This window comes from Malaclemys terrapin, chromosome 1, assembly GCF_027887155.1.
Source record: "Malaclemys terrapin pileata isolate rMalTer1 chromosome 1, rMalTer1.hap1, whole genome shotgun sequence".
Taxonomy (NCBI): domain Eukaryota; kingdom Metazoa; phylum Chordata; order Testudines; family Emydidae; genus Malaclemys; species Malaclemys terrapin.
The window spans coordinates 56,941,334-56,961,093 of NC_071505.1; the positions used below are offsets into that span (position 1 = coordinate 56,941,334).

General features: G+C 42.2%; 1 protein-coding gene across 1 annotated transcript in view; it reads left to right on the forward strand.

Annotated features, from left to right (window-relative positions):
* ARID2 (AT-rich interaction domain 2) overlaps positions 1–19,760 on the forward strand; it is a 160,070-nt gene that overhangs the window by 81,915 nt on the left and 58,395 nt on the right. The window contains exons 7-12 of the mRNA XM_054024890.1: positions 4,489–4,555; positions 4,640–4,890; positions 6,068–6,164; positions 6,251–6,460; positions 6,860–7,024; positions 11,295–11,370. Of these exons, the coding sequence (XP_053880865.1) occupies positions 4,489–4,555; positions 4,640–4,890; positions 6,068–6,164; positions 6,251–6,460; positions 6,860–7,024; positions 11,295–11,370 (866 nt within the window). The remainder of the gene's footprint in view (positions 1–4,488; positions 4,556–4,639; positions 4,891–6,067; positions 6,165–6,250; positions 6,461–6,859; positions 7,025–11,294; positions 11,371–19,760) is intronic.

The window sequence follows — 19,760 nt, forward strand, 5'->3', positions numbered from 1 at the left end:
TTAAGGGGATTCTATCATGTTAATATAACACAACAGATTTCCTTAAGAAGGATTCAAATAACTTATATTATTCAAATGGGAAGAATTTTAAAAAATGTTTTATTTTGCTAATTTTTGCTGTTTATTTCCAGGTGACAGAAATGGCCAGTGAGGGGTGGGGGATTAGACTAGTTAGTTCCAGTTCAGTTTATAGTCTGATTTCTGCTCAAATTCTTTCTTTCTTTCTTTCTTTCTTTTTAATATATCAACTGAATACAGCAATATTTGCATTACAGACATTGCAGAGGAATTTTTATGTTCATGTATTGTGTTAAGCTAGTTTTTACATAACTTTAATGTTGGGCCAAATTGGGTAATGGTAGTGCCCATTAAATTTTTTTCATTGCTAAAATAAAAATAGGTGGACTCTCCCAAAAGAATAAAATTGAGAATAAAGAAAATAGGCATTACTTTTTATGACTGGAGCTTGGACGTATGTTAAAGTATACTAAGGTTAAGTGTCAAAAATTGTGCCTCGTGGTCTTTGTCTTCATCTTTTCTGTCAGACAGATGTCCAGAAATATTATACTTGGAAATTTTTATTCAAAAGTAGCTAGCTTTTCTGGTTTTGCTATCCCCTAAAACTGAGGCAGTTTGTGTAATAGTTAATGAAGAACAACATCAGGTGCTATGTCTAGATATGTAAACATTTGAAATTATATTGAATTGTAATTAACCAACATATAATAAATTATATCATCTTAAATAATTATAGTATATGTAGACAGATGGTTTTAATAAACTCTCTTAATTGGGTGTTAAGTAGAACCAGCATAGTTGCAGTAAGGTTTACTAATAAGAAACTTGGATGTGCTCCAAGGATCTATTTATAAATGTTACATGGTATATAGTACCACACTACTGTAAAACACTTTTGAAGGCATGCCATAAACTAATACCACATCTAAAAATACCTATATATTACAATAATCCATTTTTTTCATAGAATCTTATTTTAAGCAGTTTGTTGATCCCACCACAGGAAGTTATTTATTTCATATAGCAGCTCTGTTTCTGTATATAAAATGATGATATTTTTAAATTTAAATTTCCCCTGTTATTCTGTTGACTCACAACAAATGCATTGTGTTGGAAAGAGCAGGAGGTTGCGTGCTTGTTCTTTTCTCTTTTGGGTTGCTTATACTTTTATAAAATTAGCAAAATGGTTCTTACGTAGATCTGTGCTCTCTTCTTGCTCTTGTTGTTCAGGTTTTCTTTTGTAAATGTTGGTTTGTCTGTCACTTGTTCTGCCAGGTGCAAATATTTATTTTGATAGGGTCATCATTCACTTCTCCTATCATGTTTCCTACAGTGACAGTTAATAGTAAGGTTTTGCACCATTGTGTACTAATGTGGTGGCTAATCCCAATTTAATTTCAACCTCTTTTCCTAATCTAGACAAAACCCAAGATTCTTAAATCAGGTCTTGCAAATTGCTCAGTTCCAAGCATTCCTAGAGCCAGAGACTTGGCATAGGTGGAACTGGTTGATATTGAGGTACTGACATCTTTCCTTTGAAAACAGTGTGAGCTATGAACATTGGAAGTTTATTGATCCAGCTAAGAGTCAGAGTTGAATGAGTCCTTGGATATGAAAGTCAGAAGTTTACATTGGGGATTACAGTGGACGAGAAGCTGGATATGAGTCAACAGTGTGCCCTTGTTGCCAAGAAGGCTAACGGCATATTGGGCTGCATTAGTAGGAGCATTGCCAGCAGATTGAGGGAAGTGATTATTCCGCTCTATTTGGCATTGGTGAGGCCACATCTGGAGTATTGCATACAATTTTGGGCCCTCCACTACAGAAGGAATGTGGACAAATTGGAAAGAGTCCAGCGGAGGGCAACAAAAATGATTAGGGGTCTGGGGCACATAACTTATGAAGAGAGACTGAGGGAACTGAGCTTATGTAGTCTGCAGAAGAGAAGAATGAGGAGGGATTTGATAGCAGCCTTCAACTACCTGAAGGGGGGGTTCCAAAGAGGATGGAGCTAGGCTGTTCTCAGTGGTGGCAGATGATAGAACAAGGAGCAATGGTCTCAAGTTGCACTGGGGGAGGTCTAGATTGGATATTAGGAAAAATTATTTCACAAGGAGAGTGATGAATCACTGGAATGGGTTACCTAGTGGGGTGGTGGAATCTGCATCCTTAAAGCTTTTTAAGGTCCGGTTTGACAAAGCCTTGGCTGGGATGATTTAATTGGGATTGGTCCTGCTGTGAGCAGGGGGTTGAACTAGATGACCTCCTATGATCTTCTATGATTCTATTATTCTAAGTTGTGAAATTTGAATGCCTAATACCGCTGTTCTGACAACAGATGCCTCAGCTCTTATAGGCTGTCCAGGTGAAACCTTGACTCTTGATGCCTTTGTGGTTCTCTCACTTGAGCTTCTGAGAGGGCACTCCTGTATTAGTCTGTTCTGGAGAATAGTGTTTCTTTAGACCTGACAGCCAGAGTTGTCTGTCGCTAGCCTTCTTTATCTAAGAGAGATGTTTCTTTGGTTCTGAAGTAACATCTTTAAGGTTGGCTCAGGTCCCAACTGAGGTGAATTTCATCCTCGTTCTGTGGTTTTTAGAATCAGACAGATCTCTTTCAGGCTATGTACTTCAACTGTTCTCCTTATTCTGTGAGCGCTAGAAGCCTTTATCTTTGGCTTTACCTGTACCCTGGTATGAAGTGATACAAGCCCTTTATATAGTAGCAACATTGTTAAAGAAGTCATCAGAGAGATATACTGCCAATTGTCCTTCACCTAAATGACCTCAGGAGTCAGCTCTGATCTTTCCATGGAGTGTTTAAAATCTCCTCTAGCCAGCATGGGGGGATTTATTAGACACATACTATAAAGAGGAATGTGGGGATGAACTGGTCCTTCATCATTGCCCCCCTAATGACAGTGTTATGATGCCTTCTGTGTCACCACCAAATGATTTTTAGCAGTTTCAGGACATGGGGCTAATTGGTGAAGAAGTTGGATTTGAAAATGACATTGTTTCAGGAGAAAATGCCAATGTTATTTGATACCCTTGTCAAAAGGCTAAGATTGCACTGCCCATTACTTATGGCTGTCTTGCTCCTGCAATGTATTGATATTTTACCTCAACTTCAGTACCTACTCATCAATTGTACAAGTGCTAGAGTTTTAATATTTTTTAATAAGCCTATGCCAAGATGACATGGATGTCAGCTCCTGCAGAGAGAACATGCCAAGTCCTCATGTTCTATACCTCATGAGAGAGTCCAGGATGACTTACCTCTGAGAAGAAAGTCTACTGTTCTATAACTTCAAATTACCCAACCGTATTAGATACATTTTTTTAAATCTGAGAGTGCTTCCTTTTGGACTTTTAGCCTGAATATTTTAAAGAGACCAAGAGCATATTGTTTGACAGTCAGTCTAACTAATGCCATGGCATTGTGAGAGCATCTTATGATTTTGGTATCACTGCAAGAGCACTGGCAACAGGAGTAACCCTACATTCCTAATTGGCTTAGTTCTCTGGGCCTTTCCAAAGACTTTAAAATTAAGGTTGAGGATTTGCATTTGAGGATTCACCACCTCTTCCGTGTTTTAAAAATACAAACACTAGAGAAATTAAAGGAGTATGTCTCGTTCATGATTCTAAGATCATCTTCCTTTTGTTATCACTAGCGAAATTTGCATGTTTACCCTCTTCACTTTCCAATAGAGTAACATCAAAAAGGGTATATTGCATTGACAAGTGAAATTGAAGGCAATCTGGTTTTGCACACATCGTTTAAACATGACAAAACCCCTCTTCCTTGAGTGTCTCAAGCTCCTTCTTAAAAAGGGCCTCCTCTAGCTCAAAGTGATGATTGCAATAGAAGTATCATTCTCCTAGAGGTTTTACTTCATTTCTTGTCCTAAATTGTTTCCTGGGTTTTACTTTCTGATGATAGAGCTGTTGCATTTCACATAAGAGACAGCTGTATTTTAGTAGTGAATTAAGTGATCCATATATATTTTATCAGCTTATGAGCTTGATCCTATGATTAATCTTGACTGTAGTCGGACTAGCCACACAGTAAAGGTTTGCAGATCAGGCCCTTAATTTGTAAAGTACTTTGAATTCCTTGTGGTGGAATAGGAATAGGTCTCAGATCCTATTGGTTGATTATGGATGGAGTACCTTTGGTGTCTTGGAAGGGTGGCAGGAAGACTTCTTTAAAGCAGCTGTAATATATTGAACATCGTAGGTTTCAGCTCTGGAGTGAAGAATGTACCATTATTTAGATACTGCATCTTAAAGATGATCTCTAGTAGCTGATATGAATGAGAAGAGGATTTTTTTCAAGGGATGGAATAGTGATAAACACATCCTTATCCATTTGTGAATATTTTAAAGAGGCAGAAGAGAAAACAAATGTATCTGTAAAGGAAACATCACACTTCAGAAATTCAGTTTTACTTTTTATTCTGTTCTCAGTTTTGGAAGGATATTGTCGAGGATAATGAAGTACGTGACCTCATTTCTGACAGAAACAAATCTCAAGGTGAGATGTCTTGAATAAACTGATTAGATAAATTCTGGTAAATATAGAAAAGGAATAGCTAAAGTTGATGTTTTTCTTTTGTAGATGTTCCATCAGAAGAATGGATATGGGAATCCTTATTTCATCCACCTCGCAAGTTGGGCATTAATGATATTGAAGGGCAGCGGGTACTTCAGATTGCAGTGATATTGCGAAATCTTTCCTTTGAGGAGGGAAACGTTAAACTTTTGGCAGCTAATCGTACCTGTCTTCGGTTCCTGCTTCTCTCTGCTCATAGTCATTTTATTTCTCTACGACAATTGGGGCTTGACACACTAGGAAATATTGCAGCAGAGGTAAATATACTTTGGAGAAGGTGCTACTTTAGTATTAAGTAGCTTGACTGATGTCTTAAATTTAATTATTTTTCTTGTGTTTATTTGAAGTAGTAGTGAATAAGTGCTTTGAATTTGCAAATATTAGATTTCAACAGAATGCACAAGGCTAGGAATCAGATATAGAGTGGGGCCTCCAATTTGTCTAAGCACAGTCATGTGAGGAATACAGTTGTGTGAGGGGCATGGGATCCTTCAAATCATCTCTGATTTTCAATTGAAATTCCATGGCATCGGGGAATTACTTTAAAAATGAAAAATATTCATATGGGTTATAAATCATAATTCCACTATGATAATACAAGAATTCTCGTGTCACCAGTTAATAGGTATCAATACACTGTTTATAATAATGAGTATGAGAAAACCAGGGGGACTTTGGGAAGGTCACATACACATGGATATATCATCAGTGAGGGAGACTTTCTTTTCAAAGTTATTTAGATGTAAGAAGAAACAGTAACAGGCCAACTCAATCCATTTTATGACATTATACACCACCGATAAATATAAAGTTGGATATTGTGTATATATTGAAATCCTGGAATGAGTAAATAGCAGGGAAGGAGATACTGTAGTGCTCAGCTACTGATAGAAATCTGACTAGGATGGTGTTTTCAGTGTGGAAGGGCCTTTGAGAGAGCACTGGTGGTGGTGGTGGTAGTTGTAGTATTTATCATAGTGCCTAGGGACCCAAGTCATGGACTAGGACCTCATCGTGTTAGGTGCTAGGTGCTGTACAAACAGGACAAAGGATGGTGAAAGCCATAGGGAGGAATTCACCCCTAATCACTGCTACTGTTTCATAGGGTTTAGGAAAACGTTCATATCCATCCTGATGACAGCCTAGGAATACAGTTATTTTCCTTACTATAAAGACTCAAAGAAAAAAGAGAAGTTCAGAGCCTCTTCCCAAATACTTCAGAAGAGAAAAGGGTTAATGCAATTTTAAAAATAATAATTAAGAACTCTAGGCATTTAAAGCAAAGTCTTACATGCTCACAGAAGTGACAACATATTCCAACATATAAAGACTTTTGAGCATTGAATTTGGTATGCAAATTTAAGAACTGTAAGTATTATGACTGTACGTACAACGTGGACTGCAGCTTAAAATATGTTTTTTCCCTTCTCTCAGCTTCTGTTGGACCCTGTTGATTTCAAAACTACTCATCTAATGTTTCACACTGTTACAAAATGCCTAATGGCAAGGGATAGATTCTTAAAAATGAGAGGTAAGGTCTTAGATTTCTGATTTTTTTTGTAAATAGTAAGAGAATGATTTTTGGCTGTTTAATACTATTCTATATTTGTTTTTCAGGCATGGAAATCTTGGGGAATCTTTGTAAAGCTGAAGATAATGGTGTATTAATTTGTGAATATGTGGATCAAGAATCCTACAAAGAAATAATATGTCATCTCACTTTACCAGATGTGCTGCTTGTAATCTCAGCACTCGAAGTTCTATACATGCTCACAGAAATGGGAGAAGTGGCCTGCACAAAGATTGCTAAAGTAGACAAGAGCATAGGTGAGGAAGAAGCAGAACAAAATATCGTATTAGTTTATTTGTTGAGGAAAAAGAATTGGCACGTTGTCACATTCAGGGATTCAGAAATTTTACTTTGTCAGAGTTTAGAGAATGTGTGTGTTTATATATTATGTGCATATTGTTGCTGTATATTTACATAACTGAATTTTTGTTTTCTCAGAGAACTAATGAAAATAGACACCAAAGCAGGTCAGGATTTTGAATTATATATTGGCTTTATATGCCATGAAAAATATAATGTAGAAATCCACAGAAATGTGTGAGGGTTTGTTTTTCTTTCAGCAAGTGTCAGTTTAATTCAAATCCGTGTGTTCAATACCAAACACTCATATTTGTTTTGTTGTAATATCGTTATTGGTTTTGCATTTAATGTTTTAGATACATTAGTATGTCTGGTTTCTATGGACATCCAGATGTTTGGACCTGATGCACTTACTGCAGTAAAACTCATTGAACATCAAAGCTCCAACCATCAAGTATCTGAAATCAGGCCACAGGCGGTGGAGCATGTTTCCTCACAGGCCCATGCAACAGCTGTCCCAGGTTAGTGCTATTATAGGAGAACATCTTTTGTATTTCTGTAGAACATTCTTTATAGCATATGTGACTGTCCATCTGTCTTTCTATCTGTAGCTATGTAATTGCGTGCATATGTATAGCTATATAGCTGTGCGTAATTTAATGATTTACTTGTGATTCAATATGTCAGATCAGACATGCATATTTTTAGTATGGTTGCTGGAAAAATGGATGTTAAGTTAATCTTTGTTTTATTTTTCTAATTGAATAAATATTTGGAACAATATTGGTCATTACATGAAAACACTCTGAAGTAAGATGGAAAGAATCTTAACATTTTTCAGCGCTGTCAATCTTGAAAATGTACACAATGAAAATGTTACACATTTTTATTTAAAATTAACCTGTTCATTTGCATGTCAACAAAATATCTACAACTTTGAGGGGTAGATAGTCCATTTTGTGTTATATTCTGTGTGAATAGTAAGTACATGGCAGTATGTAAAATATGTTCTCAGTTAGTGTTAGGGTCAAATTCTAGGAGAATGGGCTACAGAATCTAATGGAATCATGGAAATGAAGATTAAAAAAAAATTCCCTTTGACTGCATTGAAGCCACTAAACATTTCATTTGTGATGTGAGCCAAAATTTAACACCTACAATTAAAGCTTAAAGGAAAGTTTAATTCTTTGTTGAGGTCATTATAATCTCTGAATGTACTTGATATTGTTGATATTGTTTAGCTGTAGAAAATCTATTTTCAGAGTGAAATCCTGGCCCCACTGAAATAAATGATAAAGCACTCTTTGACTTTCGTAGGGTCAAAATTTCACTCTAGATATCTGGTATCTTTTGACGTGCACACACAAGGTTTTTAACAAGAACTTTTCTTGTTAAATTCACATACAAAATTACATTCTGCTGACCTATGTGATTCCTCTAACAGCAAGTATAGGAGAAAGATATCTACTTCAGTGCTTTTCACAAGTATACATTGCATATCAAGAAAGTTATGAGCATTGTTGGATCATGGCATCTATGGTGACTCATCCAATCCAAATATAAATGTCACTCTCATTAATTAAACAACTGATAATACAATCAAGCATGTACTTGCTGGTCCTAGTCCTCCTTCCCTCACTCCCATAACTTCATTGAAAGTAAAACCTGCAGGATTTGGCTCAAACTGGAGACACAGGAGTCAGGTGCTTTCAGCCATTTGAAAAGGGTAGCTATCTGAAATAACTACACATCTTGCCATATGTTACTGCTTTTAAAAAAAAAAAAATTTTAAAAAACGTTCAAATTTAAAAACTCCCTCCCTCCTCTGCCAAAAAAATCCAATCCCACCAGCACCACTCCGTTTTTCCCCCTCAATACTTAAAGTACCCCAGACTTTTTAAAGGCCCATACTGCCTTTGCGTGGTTCCCGGAAGCTCCTAAAAGGTGTAAACCTGAGACATATTGGTGAGCTGCAACTCCCATTCAAGTCAGGGTCAGACTCAAAGACTCTAATACTTCAGTTTCATTTCTATGACTAAACATAAATTTAAGTTTTTTTCCCTAGTATTTTTCCCTTTCCCTCTTGGACTTAATAGACAATGTGATTTGTTGGATTACCCACTCATCCAGAACCTTTCTCAGTTAATCAGATTCTTCTTCTCAAAACTATTTTTATAAAACATTGCAGTTCAAAGTGACTTGACTCCAGAAAAGTATGAGCCATGAAATCTTGACAGACTTTTTGCTAGCCGATTGAAGGCCTTGCCCACGTTAGAGTATTTTGCTTTGATATGACTACTTTGATGTAGTTACACAGGCGCAAACTCCATATATAGATGTGCTGCACCTCTGTAAAGCAAGTTACTGGAATAAATTGTATTAGGGAATGCCCCCACTTGATATTACTGCAACATGTCTACATGAGCTTTTAACCATGTAAGGTAGTGTAAGCATTCATGTACAACTTTACTTTTTAGTTACTGCTTTTTTATTTTAATGGAACATGTTTGACTCTAATAGAACTATACTGAAATACCTGTATGATACTGAAACAGGTGGCCTAGCGGTTTGGGTTGAAAGAGTTAAATTAATGTGGAAAGCATTGAAGGATGAGGTAATTATATCCCAGTATCAGTTACATTTTCATTCTACAAAATAATAATTTCCTACTACAAACTAAAATCTTAGTATTTGTGTTACACACAAACGTGTCCTAAGGCAGCATTAGTAGTTATTTTATATTTCATTCTGTAGTCCACTTTTCCCACGATTTGTAACTTTTTCAAAAGTTTTCCCATTGGTGAAAACTTTCCAAGCTTGGTCTGCTCTTGAAGGCGTTTGTTTTGTTTTTAAGTTAAAATAAAATTGGACCCACTGCTTAAGTTAAGTGGTTGCAAGTTGCTTGCCTACTTTAAAGAACAACTGAGACTTCTATGTGTTCAGAAAACTCAAAAGCATTTTTATTTAAAAGTTCAAACGTATCCTCAATGAGGAATGTGATTTTAATATTTGGAAAAAAATTAGTTCAGAAATACTAAACTAACTACCATTTTGAAAATGATGCCCTGAGCATGTTTTAGCATTTTCCTTAAGCAAAGAAGTGCTTGTGCACATGGTGAGTTATGGACACACACAAACTGAAAAATAGATTAAGGGAGAGTAGTTGGGAAAACCTTATTTGTTCCCAGACCATCTCAGTATTCTGAATAATGATAGGGAATTCTACAGCCAAGGGACCACCATTGAGAATGACACGTCCCTGATTGTTTACATCAGCTACATGATTCCTACTAATCATAAATGAGAGTGCTAGACAGGAAGATAGAGACTTACGGTAGCTAGGTCCTAGCATGTCAAGGTCTTTAAAGATTAGTGCCACGACCTTGAAGCAGATATAAAACTCTGTGGAGACCTATTGCAGGTCATCGATCACCAGTGTAACACAGGTTTACAGGACTGCCTGTGAACGGGCCTCATAGGCAGGCTACTGCATCTTGCAGTAGTTGTAGCTTCTGTGTGGCCTTTGTGGTCAAATCATTGCAGTAGTTCAGCACAGAGATGCTGATTGCATGGATCACCAGGGATAGCTCTCTTATTTAAAAGTGTAATTCATTTTTTATAAAGAGAATCAAGGCAGGATTTAACACCCTTGGACAAGAGTGCACTGCTATTCTGTCGAAGCATCTTGATGTCAAATGCTTGAATCTTGCATAAAGATGCAGTCATTTTTTATTACTGTAAGGTCAACTCAAGTTGGTTCTGATTAGTTCCAACCTGGGATATAAGTGGCTAGAATATTTGTGCAGGCAGGAAGAATTGAGGAGCTAAGACAGAGGGGTCAGCCAAGCTTGAGAAAAAGCAATATTTCTTCTTTGCGTGATTGTCTATATGTATGTTGGTGCTCATGTGCCTCATGAACTTGAGATCAGAAGCATTTGGCCATCAGTGTCAATGGGTCTGCACCTGGTGACATCTCCTCCTTCTGGGGAAGAAGGGTGAAGTGGACCAACTTGTTTCTCAATTCCTTCTTACTGCCCATGGCTCTTGTGGTTCCAGTTACTCCATTCCATTCTGGCATAAAACCAGTTTCAAACCAGGTGTGCTAATGCAAGTCATGGTTTATACTAGTGCAATACATTTAGACTAGCGGTTTGCACTAATACAATTACACTAGTGGCTAAAAACCTTGCCGGAGATGTGTCCTCACACACATCTCATTACATCTTTGAAACAACTTGGCATGCATTTAAACAGAGTTGATTTAAAGCAAATCTGATCATTCAGTAAATAAAGTTATTGCCTTTTAAGACATGGATGTGGGGCGTTCTTTAAATATATGTAGTTATACTTTGTGTCTAGGAATCTCTCTGTAGATGTAAATAATTAATTAATCCTTGCATTTAATTTTGTCAAAATGAACTTCTTTGGGGGAAGAGCAACAGAGGGTCCTGTGGCACCTTTAAGACTAACAGAAGTATTGGAGCATACGCTTTCGTGGGTGAATGTGGGCATTCACCCACGAAAACGTATGCTCCAATACTTCTGTTAGTCTTAAAGGTGCCACAGGCCCCTCTGTTGCTTTTTACAGATTCAGACTAACACGGCTACCCCTCTTGTTACTTTGGGGAAGAGTGAGAGGAGAGATCTTGCAAAAGTACAAAACAAATTTCAAATCAAATTTGAAACTACTGAACTTCCGATGATCCTTTGTGTTGCCTGAGATGCTCAATTTTATAGGAAGAATCATCATTACATGTCAGCAAATGTATCTTTTTATTTCCTTTTCCACAGCATCAAGAGCAGCACAGCATATTGCTCCACCACCAGGAATAGTGGAAATAGATAGTGAGAAATTTGCATGTCAGTGGTAAGTATACAGTTCCATTCAAATACTTTCTTGAGAAAGAAGAAAAACAACACGAAATGTTAGCCTCTTGACATGATACTTCAAACTAGTTGTTTTCTCTTTCTTAGAATGTAATTTAATTCTTTAATTTAATTACAAATCTAATCTTGCTGTAAAACTGTAAAGCAGCATTATCTAACTAAACAGTATTTTAATCTTGTACTACTGTAGCTATACAAGAATGTGTTTCTCAAATTTTGAAACTAGATTTCTGGAAGGCTGTGATTTCATCAGTGGGAGGCTCAAGCAAACCAGGGAAGATGAAAGACCTTTTTTCCTCCGACCCTTCCCCACCCCATACTTGCTTTAATATTTTTACTAGTTATAACGTATGTTTGTACATCCAATATTCTAGAGAATTGATACCCAACTCATAGCTCTCAAGTAGGGCTAGGGTGATTCCACAAACTGGTGTTGACCTATACATGCGTCTACTCAAATTCGAAGTCTTTGGGTTGATCAGTTCCTGAAACTCTTCTACTTCCAACACTCCCCGCTTCCCTCACAAAAATGATATGGAGCTAGTTATTGAATTGATTCAAATATTCATCTACACACACGTCTTTACAGTGAAGTGGGGAGCATTTTACAAGAAGCAGAGTGGTTCTACACTGAAAGTCTGTCATTTCACTTATAGCTTAAGCAAAGATTTTGGCTGCACAGGAGTAGTTCTGTTGCAGATCCTAGCTTGTCAACTGAGTTGCCTCCTGTGCTCCTGCTTGTAGTTAGACAGTTATATTGTACTCTGTGTGAGGCACCATTAATAAAGTTATTGCTAGTTGACGCTAACATATGATGAGACTCTGAGCTTAGATACTACGGTGAAATAGTTAATATAGAAATCCTCAGATAGAAGTTTTTAGCTAGAAAATAGCAGCTAATATTTGAAATCTTCATAATCCAAAATAAGTGGAATCTGCGTATTCCTCCTCTCAAACATGCTTCTTCAGAAGCCCATTGTAAACAGTGATGAATTCTACAGGTCATATTTATACTATACTCCTTCTCAGGGCCACCCAAAGTGTGGGGGAGGGGCAGGGGTAAGTGGGGCAATTTGCCCCAGGCCCTGGGCCCCACAGGGGCCCCCACAAGAATATAGTATTCTATAGTATTGCAACTTTTTTTTATAGAAAGGGCCCCTGAAATTGCTTTGCCCCATGCCCCCTGAATCCTCTGGGTGGCCCTGCTCTTTCTGCCTGGGAATTAGACAGTAGAGCAGTCCCACTGATATCTGAGGTGTGAAGTAATAATACAGGGGACAGTGAGCAATCAGACTGTCTCCCCTGCTTCCCATGCTGCCGTTCTGCCAACCCCGAATCCTAGGAGAGGTAGAAAAGGAGCCACTGAAATCTTTCTGGCCCCCAAAACCAAAAAGGAATGATGCAGAATAGTTTCTCTTGCATTCAAGCAGGCAGGAATGGGCAGTTAAATCAGAGAAAGATTCCGCAGTTGCCACCTCTTATTCAGTAGTAGCCAGGATTTGGGGAACAAGAAAAACAATATTTTAGTGGAAGGAGTTGAAAAAGGCAACAGAATCACTGTTCTATGCTGCAGTTGTGTAACACCATCTGATGACAAAATGTAATTAAACAAATCATAAAACACAATGTCAGAAGGATCTGTAGTGGTTATTTTTTGTCTGATTCTGTGTTAGGCAACAAAGTGCTGGGTACTCTATAGTTATTTTTCTTTTTCTGAATTCTAAATGGAAATGAAGCAACAAGATATAAAACAACAGGTGGCCCTGTACACAAGCCTAAAATATAATACTAACCATGGTATTTTTTCCAATGTTTTTCTTGGAGTTGAAGAATGGGAAATAGTCTCTTTCAACTGTGTTTGCATGAAAGCTAACATTGAGGGGTTTTTACCCTTGTAAAATCTCTTAGTAAGTTTTTGTCACTGTCCCTTACTGAGAGAAGTTGCAAGGGAGTAAGTCATAATGGAAGAATTTAGAAATATTACTATCTCTTGGAAGCAGTGGAAGGACATGTGAAAGAGGGGCAATGTATTAAAACTAATATCCCTAATATTATAAGTCAGCTGGGCCGGAAGAAGGATCCCCTGCAAGGTAAGTGCACATTATGGTCTAATCACCAACTCCCAATCAAGATTATGAGATAGACAACACCTTCTCTGACATTCATTGGTCACAGTGATACTGGTGTGTGTCATGGGAGGCTGACACTGTTTTTAATGACAATCTGGTTAGAGAAAGCAGGAATATTGATTTTTTTTCATAATACCTGTGCATTATTACACAGAATGTGGATTCAATTTTTGTAACTATAGTAAAAGTTTGGCAAAAAAAAAATGGCATCATGTTTACTGGTATTGTATTCTAAGTTCCCTGTAAGCTGTGCAGCCACACAGCAGCCTATTTAGCACCACGCAGGCATTCAAGGAACCCGCCCAGGGACCTGCCAGGGGAGGGGCACCCCTCCCCCAGCCCCTCACCTAGTCTGGCCTCCAACCTGCTGCAACTGGGATGCGGAGCACCCCTTCCTTGGTCCCAACTCTGCTGCGGCGTGGGTGGAGCGGACCGGAGCCAGTCACAGACGGGGTGCCCAGACCTGCTGGGGCGGTGCTGCCCCAGGTGCAACCAAGGCAGCGCAGCCCAGTCGCGGACCTGCCGGGGGAGGGGCACCTATCCTGCAGCCCCAAACCCAGAGCTTCTGAGGCGGGGAGAGGTGCCTCTCCCCCACAGCCCAGGTGCTGCTTCTGCGGGGGGAGAGAGCTGGGGGGAGACCTCTCTCTCTCTGTGTCTCTCTCTCTCCCCCCTCCCCAAGCACCGCCCTGCATCCAAAACCCCTCACCCCGGCCCCACCCCAGAGCCCGCACTTCCAGCTGGAGCCCCTACACCCCAACCCCCTGGACCCCCTCCCACACTCCGAACCCCTCGGCCCCACCCCCATCACATGAATTTTGTCACACATCAGCTCCATATTGGTGCACATAACAAAATTCATTCCGCACATGGGTGGGAAAAATTAGAGGGAACACTGGTTGTATTGGCTATGAAAGAAGACAACACTAAATTATCTCATCTGCTTTCTTTCTCTTTAGAATTTCCAGTTACATTCTGATTATAGTACTTTTAGGTGACGCTAAACAATAGAGAACACGGTGTGTTTTTTCAAATCGTATAGGTGATATAGATTGTACTGCTGACAGTTTAAAAAATATATTGATACTCTTTGATCCTGCATGGCAATGAAGTTATTTTGGCATTCTGTAGACCAGAGGTGGGCAAACTACTGCCCGCGGGCCACAACCGGCCCGTGGAACCCTCCTGCCCGGCCCCTGAGCTCCTGGCCCGGGAGGCTAGTCCCCGGCTCCTCCCCTGCTGTCCCCCTTCCCCCACAGCCTCAGCGCACCGCGCCGCCGGCGCAATGCTCTGGGTATCTGGGCAGCGCAGTGCAAAGCCTGGCCTGATCCGGTACTCTGTGCTGCGCTGTGGAGTGGCTGGCTTCAGCCAGGCGGCGCGGCTGTCGTGCCACCAGCCGTCGGTGCTCCAGGCAGCGCGGTAAGGGGGCAGGGAGATGGGGGGTTGGATAGAGGGCAAGGGAGTTCGGGGTGTGGATGGGGTCGGGGCGGTCAGAGGGCAGGGAACAGGGGGGTTGAATGGGGGCAGGGATCCTGGGGGGCAATCTGGAAGGAGGGGGGATTGGATGGTGCAGTGGCGGGAAGTCAAAGGTGAAGGTTCCGGGGGCAGTCAGGGAACAAGGAGTGGCGGGGGGTGCATAGGGGGGCCACCAGGGAACGGGGGGGGGTGGATGGGGCAGGAGTCCTGGGGGGAGGTGTCAGGGGGCGAGAAGCGGGGGGAGGGGGCTGGGCCATGCCCGGCTGTTTGGGGAGGCACAGCCTCCCCTAACCGGCCCTCCATACAATTTCTGAAACTTGATGCAACCCTCAGGCCAAAAAGTTTGCCCGCCCCCGCTGTAGACAGTTGTTGCTGTCTCCATTTGCTGTCAGAAAGGAACTATTTTCCAACTTTCTGGGATGGCATAGAGGATCTCAAAGAAATAAAAATTACCAGTTAAGGAAAATATCCTTTTTTTTTGGTTGGCTGTGCTTTTGTGGAGGTCCTTCAGGAACCACACATTGCTTCGGTCCCTGGGAATTTATTGATGTTGCCTGGAGCATTGGCCAGAGCCGGTTGTTCGATGACAACATGAGGCCTTCACCCTGCTTGCCTCCAGGGATGAATGTTCTGCCTCTGTAGCACTCCTAGTCTCTTATGATCCTGGTAGCTGAGGATAAGGTTGTTACTATATCTCTGATTTTTCCTTTGTATTGCAGTACATTTAGGGTATGTCTACACTACGGGATTAATCCGAATTTATATAATTAGAATTTGGGAAACAGATTGTATAAAGTCGAATGTATGCGGCCACACTAAGCACATTAATTCGGCGGTGTGTGTCCATGTTCCGGGGCTAGCATCGATTTCTGGAGCGTTGCACTGTGGGTAGCTATCCCATAGCTATCCCATAGTTCCCACAGTCTCCCCTGCCCATTGGAATTCTGGGTTGAGATCCCAGTGCCTGATGGGACAAAAAACTTGGTCAGAGGTAGTTCTGGGTACAGCCTCACCCCTCCCTCACTCCCTGCATGAAAGGAACGGATGGCAGACAACCATTTCGCGCCTTTTTTCCTGGGTGAACACTGCAGACTCCATACCACGGCAAGCATGGAGCCCGCTCAGCTCAAGACAGCAGTCATGAACATTGTGAACACCTTGCGCGTTCTCGTGGAGTTTATGCTGAGCCAGGACCAGAAAAACGAGGCAAGGAGGCAGCAGCGGCGGCAGCTCAGCGACAAGCATGATGAGGACATGGACATGGACACGGACACAGAATTCTGTCAAACTGCGGGCCCCGGTGCTTTGGAGATCATGTTGTTAATGGGGCAGGTTCTATCCATGGAACGCCGATTCTGGGCAAGGGAAACAAGCACAGACTGATGGGACCGCATAGTGTTGCCGGTGTGGGATGATTCCCAGTGGCTGCGGAACTTTCGCATGCGTAAGGGCACTTTCATGGAACTTTGTGACTTGCTGTCCTCTGCCCTGAAACGCCAGAATACCAAGATGAGAGCAGCCCTCACAGTTGAGAAGTGAGTGGCGATAGCCCTGTGGAAGCTTGCAACGCCAGACAGCTACCGGTCAGTCGGGAATCAATTTGGAGTGGGCAAATCTTCTGTGGGGGCTGCTGTGATGCAAGTAGCCAAAGCAATCACTGAGGTGCTGCTACGAAAGGTAGTGACTCTGGGAAATGTGCAGGTCATAGTGGATGGCTTTGCTGCAATGGGATTCCCTAACTGTGGTGGGGCGATAGATGGAACCCATATCCCTATCTTGGCACCGGAGCACCAGGGTACCCAGTACATAAACCTCAAGGGGTACTTTTCAATGGTGCTGCAAGCACGTGTGGATCACAAGGGACGTTTCACCAACATCAACGTGGGCTGGCCGGGAAGGGTTCATGACGCTCGCGTCTTCAGGAACACTACTCTGTTTAAAGGGCTGCAGCAAGGGACTTACTTTCCGGACCAGAAAACCATTGGGGATGTTGAAATTCCAATAGTTATTCTTGGGGACCCAGCCTACCCCTTAATGCCATGGCTCATGAAGCCATACGCAGGCAGCCTGGACAGGAGTCAGGAGCTGTTCAACTACAGGCTGAGCAAGTGCAGAATGGTGGTAGAATGTGCATTTGGCCGTTTAAAAGGTCGCTGGCTATCGTTACTGACTCGCTCAGACCTCCGCCAAACCAGTCTCCCCATTGTTATTTCTGCTTGCTGTGTGCTCCACAATCTCTGTGAAAGTAAGGGGGAGACCTTTATGGCGGGGTGGGAGGCTGAGGCAAATTGCCTGGCTGCTGATTACGCGCAGCCATTCACCAGGGCGATTAGAAGAGCACACCAGGAGGCGCTGTGCATCATAGAAGCTTTGAAAACCAGTTTCATGACTGGCCAGGCTACAGTGTGAAATATCTGTTTGTTTCTCCTTCATGAAAACCCGCCCCCTTTATTGACTCATTCTCTGTAAGGAACCCACCCTCCCCCTTCCCCCAGCTTGCTTTCAAACCAAATAAAGTCACTGTCGTTTCAAAATCATTTATTCTTTATTAATAGATTATAAAAAGAGGGAGGGAACCCGGGTGGGGTTTGGGAGGAGGATCGGCGGGAAGGAAAAGGCCACTAAAAAAAGGTTAAAAAAATGACAGCCTTTTGCTTGGGCTGTCCACTGGGGTGGAATGGGAAGGTGTACAGATCCTCCCCCCCGCGTTCTTACACATCTGGGTGAGGAGGCTATGGAACATGGTGAGGGGGGAGGGAGGTTATACAGGGGCTGTAGCGGCACTCTGTTATCCTGCTGCCATTCCCGAAGCTCCACCAGACGCTGGAGCATGTCTGTTTGCTCACGCAGCAGCCCCAGCATTGCATCCTGCCTCCTCTGATCTTCCTGCCGCCACCTCTCATCTCGAGCGTCCCTCCTGTCCTCACGTTCACTGGCTTCTTTCCTATACTTTGAAACCGTGTCCTTCCACTCATTCAGATGAGCTCTGTCACTGTGGGTGGATTCCATGATTTCTGCGAACATCTCGTCTCGCGTCTTCTTTTTCCAACGTCTTATCTGTGATAGCCTTTGGGACGGAGGAGGGAGGCTTGAAGAATTTGCAGCTGCTGGAGGGAGGGGAAAAAAGGAGAGAATTTTTTAAAAAGATACATTTTGCAGAACAATGCTTATACTCTTTCACGGTGACCAACACTATTCACATTACATAGCACATGTGATTTCTCTGCAAGGTCGCATTTTGCCTCTTAATATAGAGTGCCTGTGGCTTTGCTACTAGAGATCACAGACGCAGGTCCGGGCAACAGAATTCGGCTTGCATGCGGCCATGGTAAGCCATTGTCTTTCGGCTTCTGTGCCTTCCTTTCCCACATACCAAGCAAAGTCCGTTGAGTGCTGCGGTTTTCCTGTTAACATTCAGCAGCAGAAAACAAACTAACCACCCCCCCGCCATCCAAATCTCTGGATGATCGCTTTATCCCTCCCCCCACCGCGTGGCTGGTATCAGGGAAGATCCCTGCTAGCCAACGCGAAAAGCTCTGGGCCAATCCCCCCCCGCGCTTGGCTAACTGCAGGGAAGGATTTCTTTTCGGCCACAAGCAAACAGCCCAGTAGGAACGGCCACCTCTGTCCCCTTAATTAAATTCCCATGAGCGATATCACTCTCCTGAGGATTACATAGCAAGATAAAGAACGGATGTTGCTTGAATGCCAGCAAACACCGGGACCATACGCTGCCAGGCTTTGTCATGCAATGATACCAGATTACTTGCTGCAAACGTGGCGCGGTCAAGTGTCCTACCATGGAGGACGGAATAAGGCTGCACTGCCCAGAAACCTTGTGGCAAGGCTTTTGGAGTACCTCCAGGAGAGCTTCATGGAGATGGCCCTGGAGGATTTCCGCTCCATCCCCAGACACGTTAACAGACTTTTCCAGTAGCTGTACTGGCTGCGAATGCATCCCAAGTCCTCAGGGCAAAGTAATCATTAAAAACCCTTGCTTTTAAAACAAGTTTTATATTTTAAAAGGTAAACTCACCTGAGGTCCCTTCCATGGGGTCGTGGTCTTGGATACAGGGTTGGGAGGGTACTTCAGTCAGGCTGAGAAAAAAATCCTGGCTGTTGGGGAGAACGGAGTGCTGGGTGCTCTCTGCAAGCTCGTCCTCCTCCTCCTCCCCGTCCGCAGAATCCTCAGGTGTAGCTGATGGGATTATCCCCGCCTCGGAATCCACGGTCAGAGGTGGGGTAGTGGTGGCGGCCCCCCCTAGAACTGCATGCAGCTCGGCGTAGAAGCGGCATGTCCGCGGCTCTGACCCGGAGCGACCGTTTGCCTCCTTTGTTTTTTGATAGGCTTGTCTGAGCTCCTTGACTTTCACGCGGCACTGATCTGAGTCCCTATTGTGGCCTCTCTCCATCATGCCCTTGGAGATTTTTTCAAAACTTTTTGCATTTTGTCTTTTTGAACGAAGTTCTGCTAGCACTGAATCCTCTTCCCATATAGCGATCAGATCCAGTACCTCCCATACAGTCCATGCTGGTGCTCTTTGTCGATTATTGGCCTGCATGGTTACCTGTGCTGATGAGCTATCTGTGGTCACCTGTGCTCTCCATGCTGGGCAAACAGGAAATTAAATTCAAATGTTCGCGGGGCTTTTCCTGTCTACCTGGCCAGTGCATCCAAGTTCAGATTGCTGTCCAAAGCAGTCACAGTGGTGCACTGTGGGATAGCTCCCGGAGGCCAATACCATCGAATTGCGGCCACACTAACCCT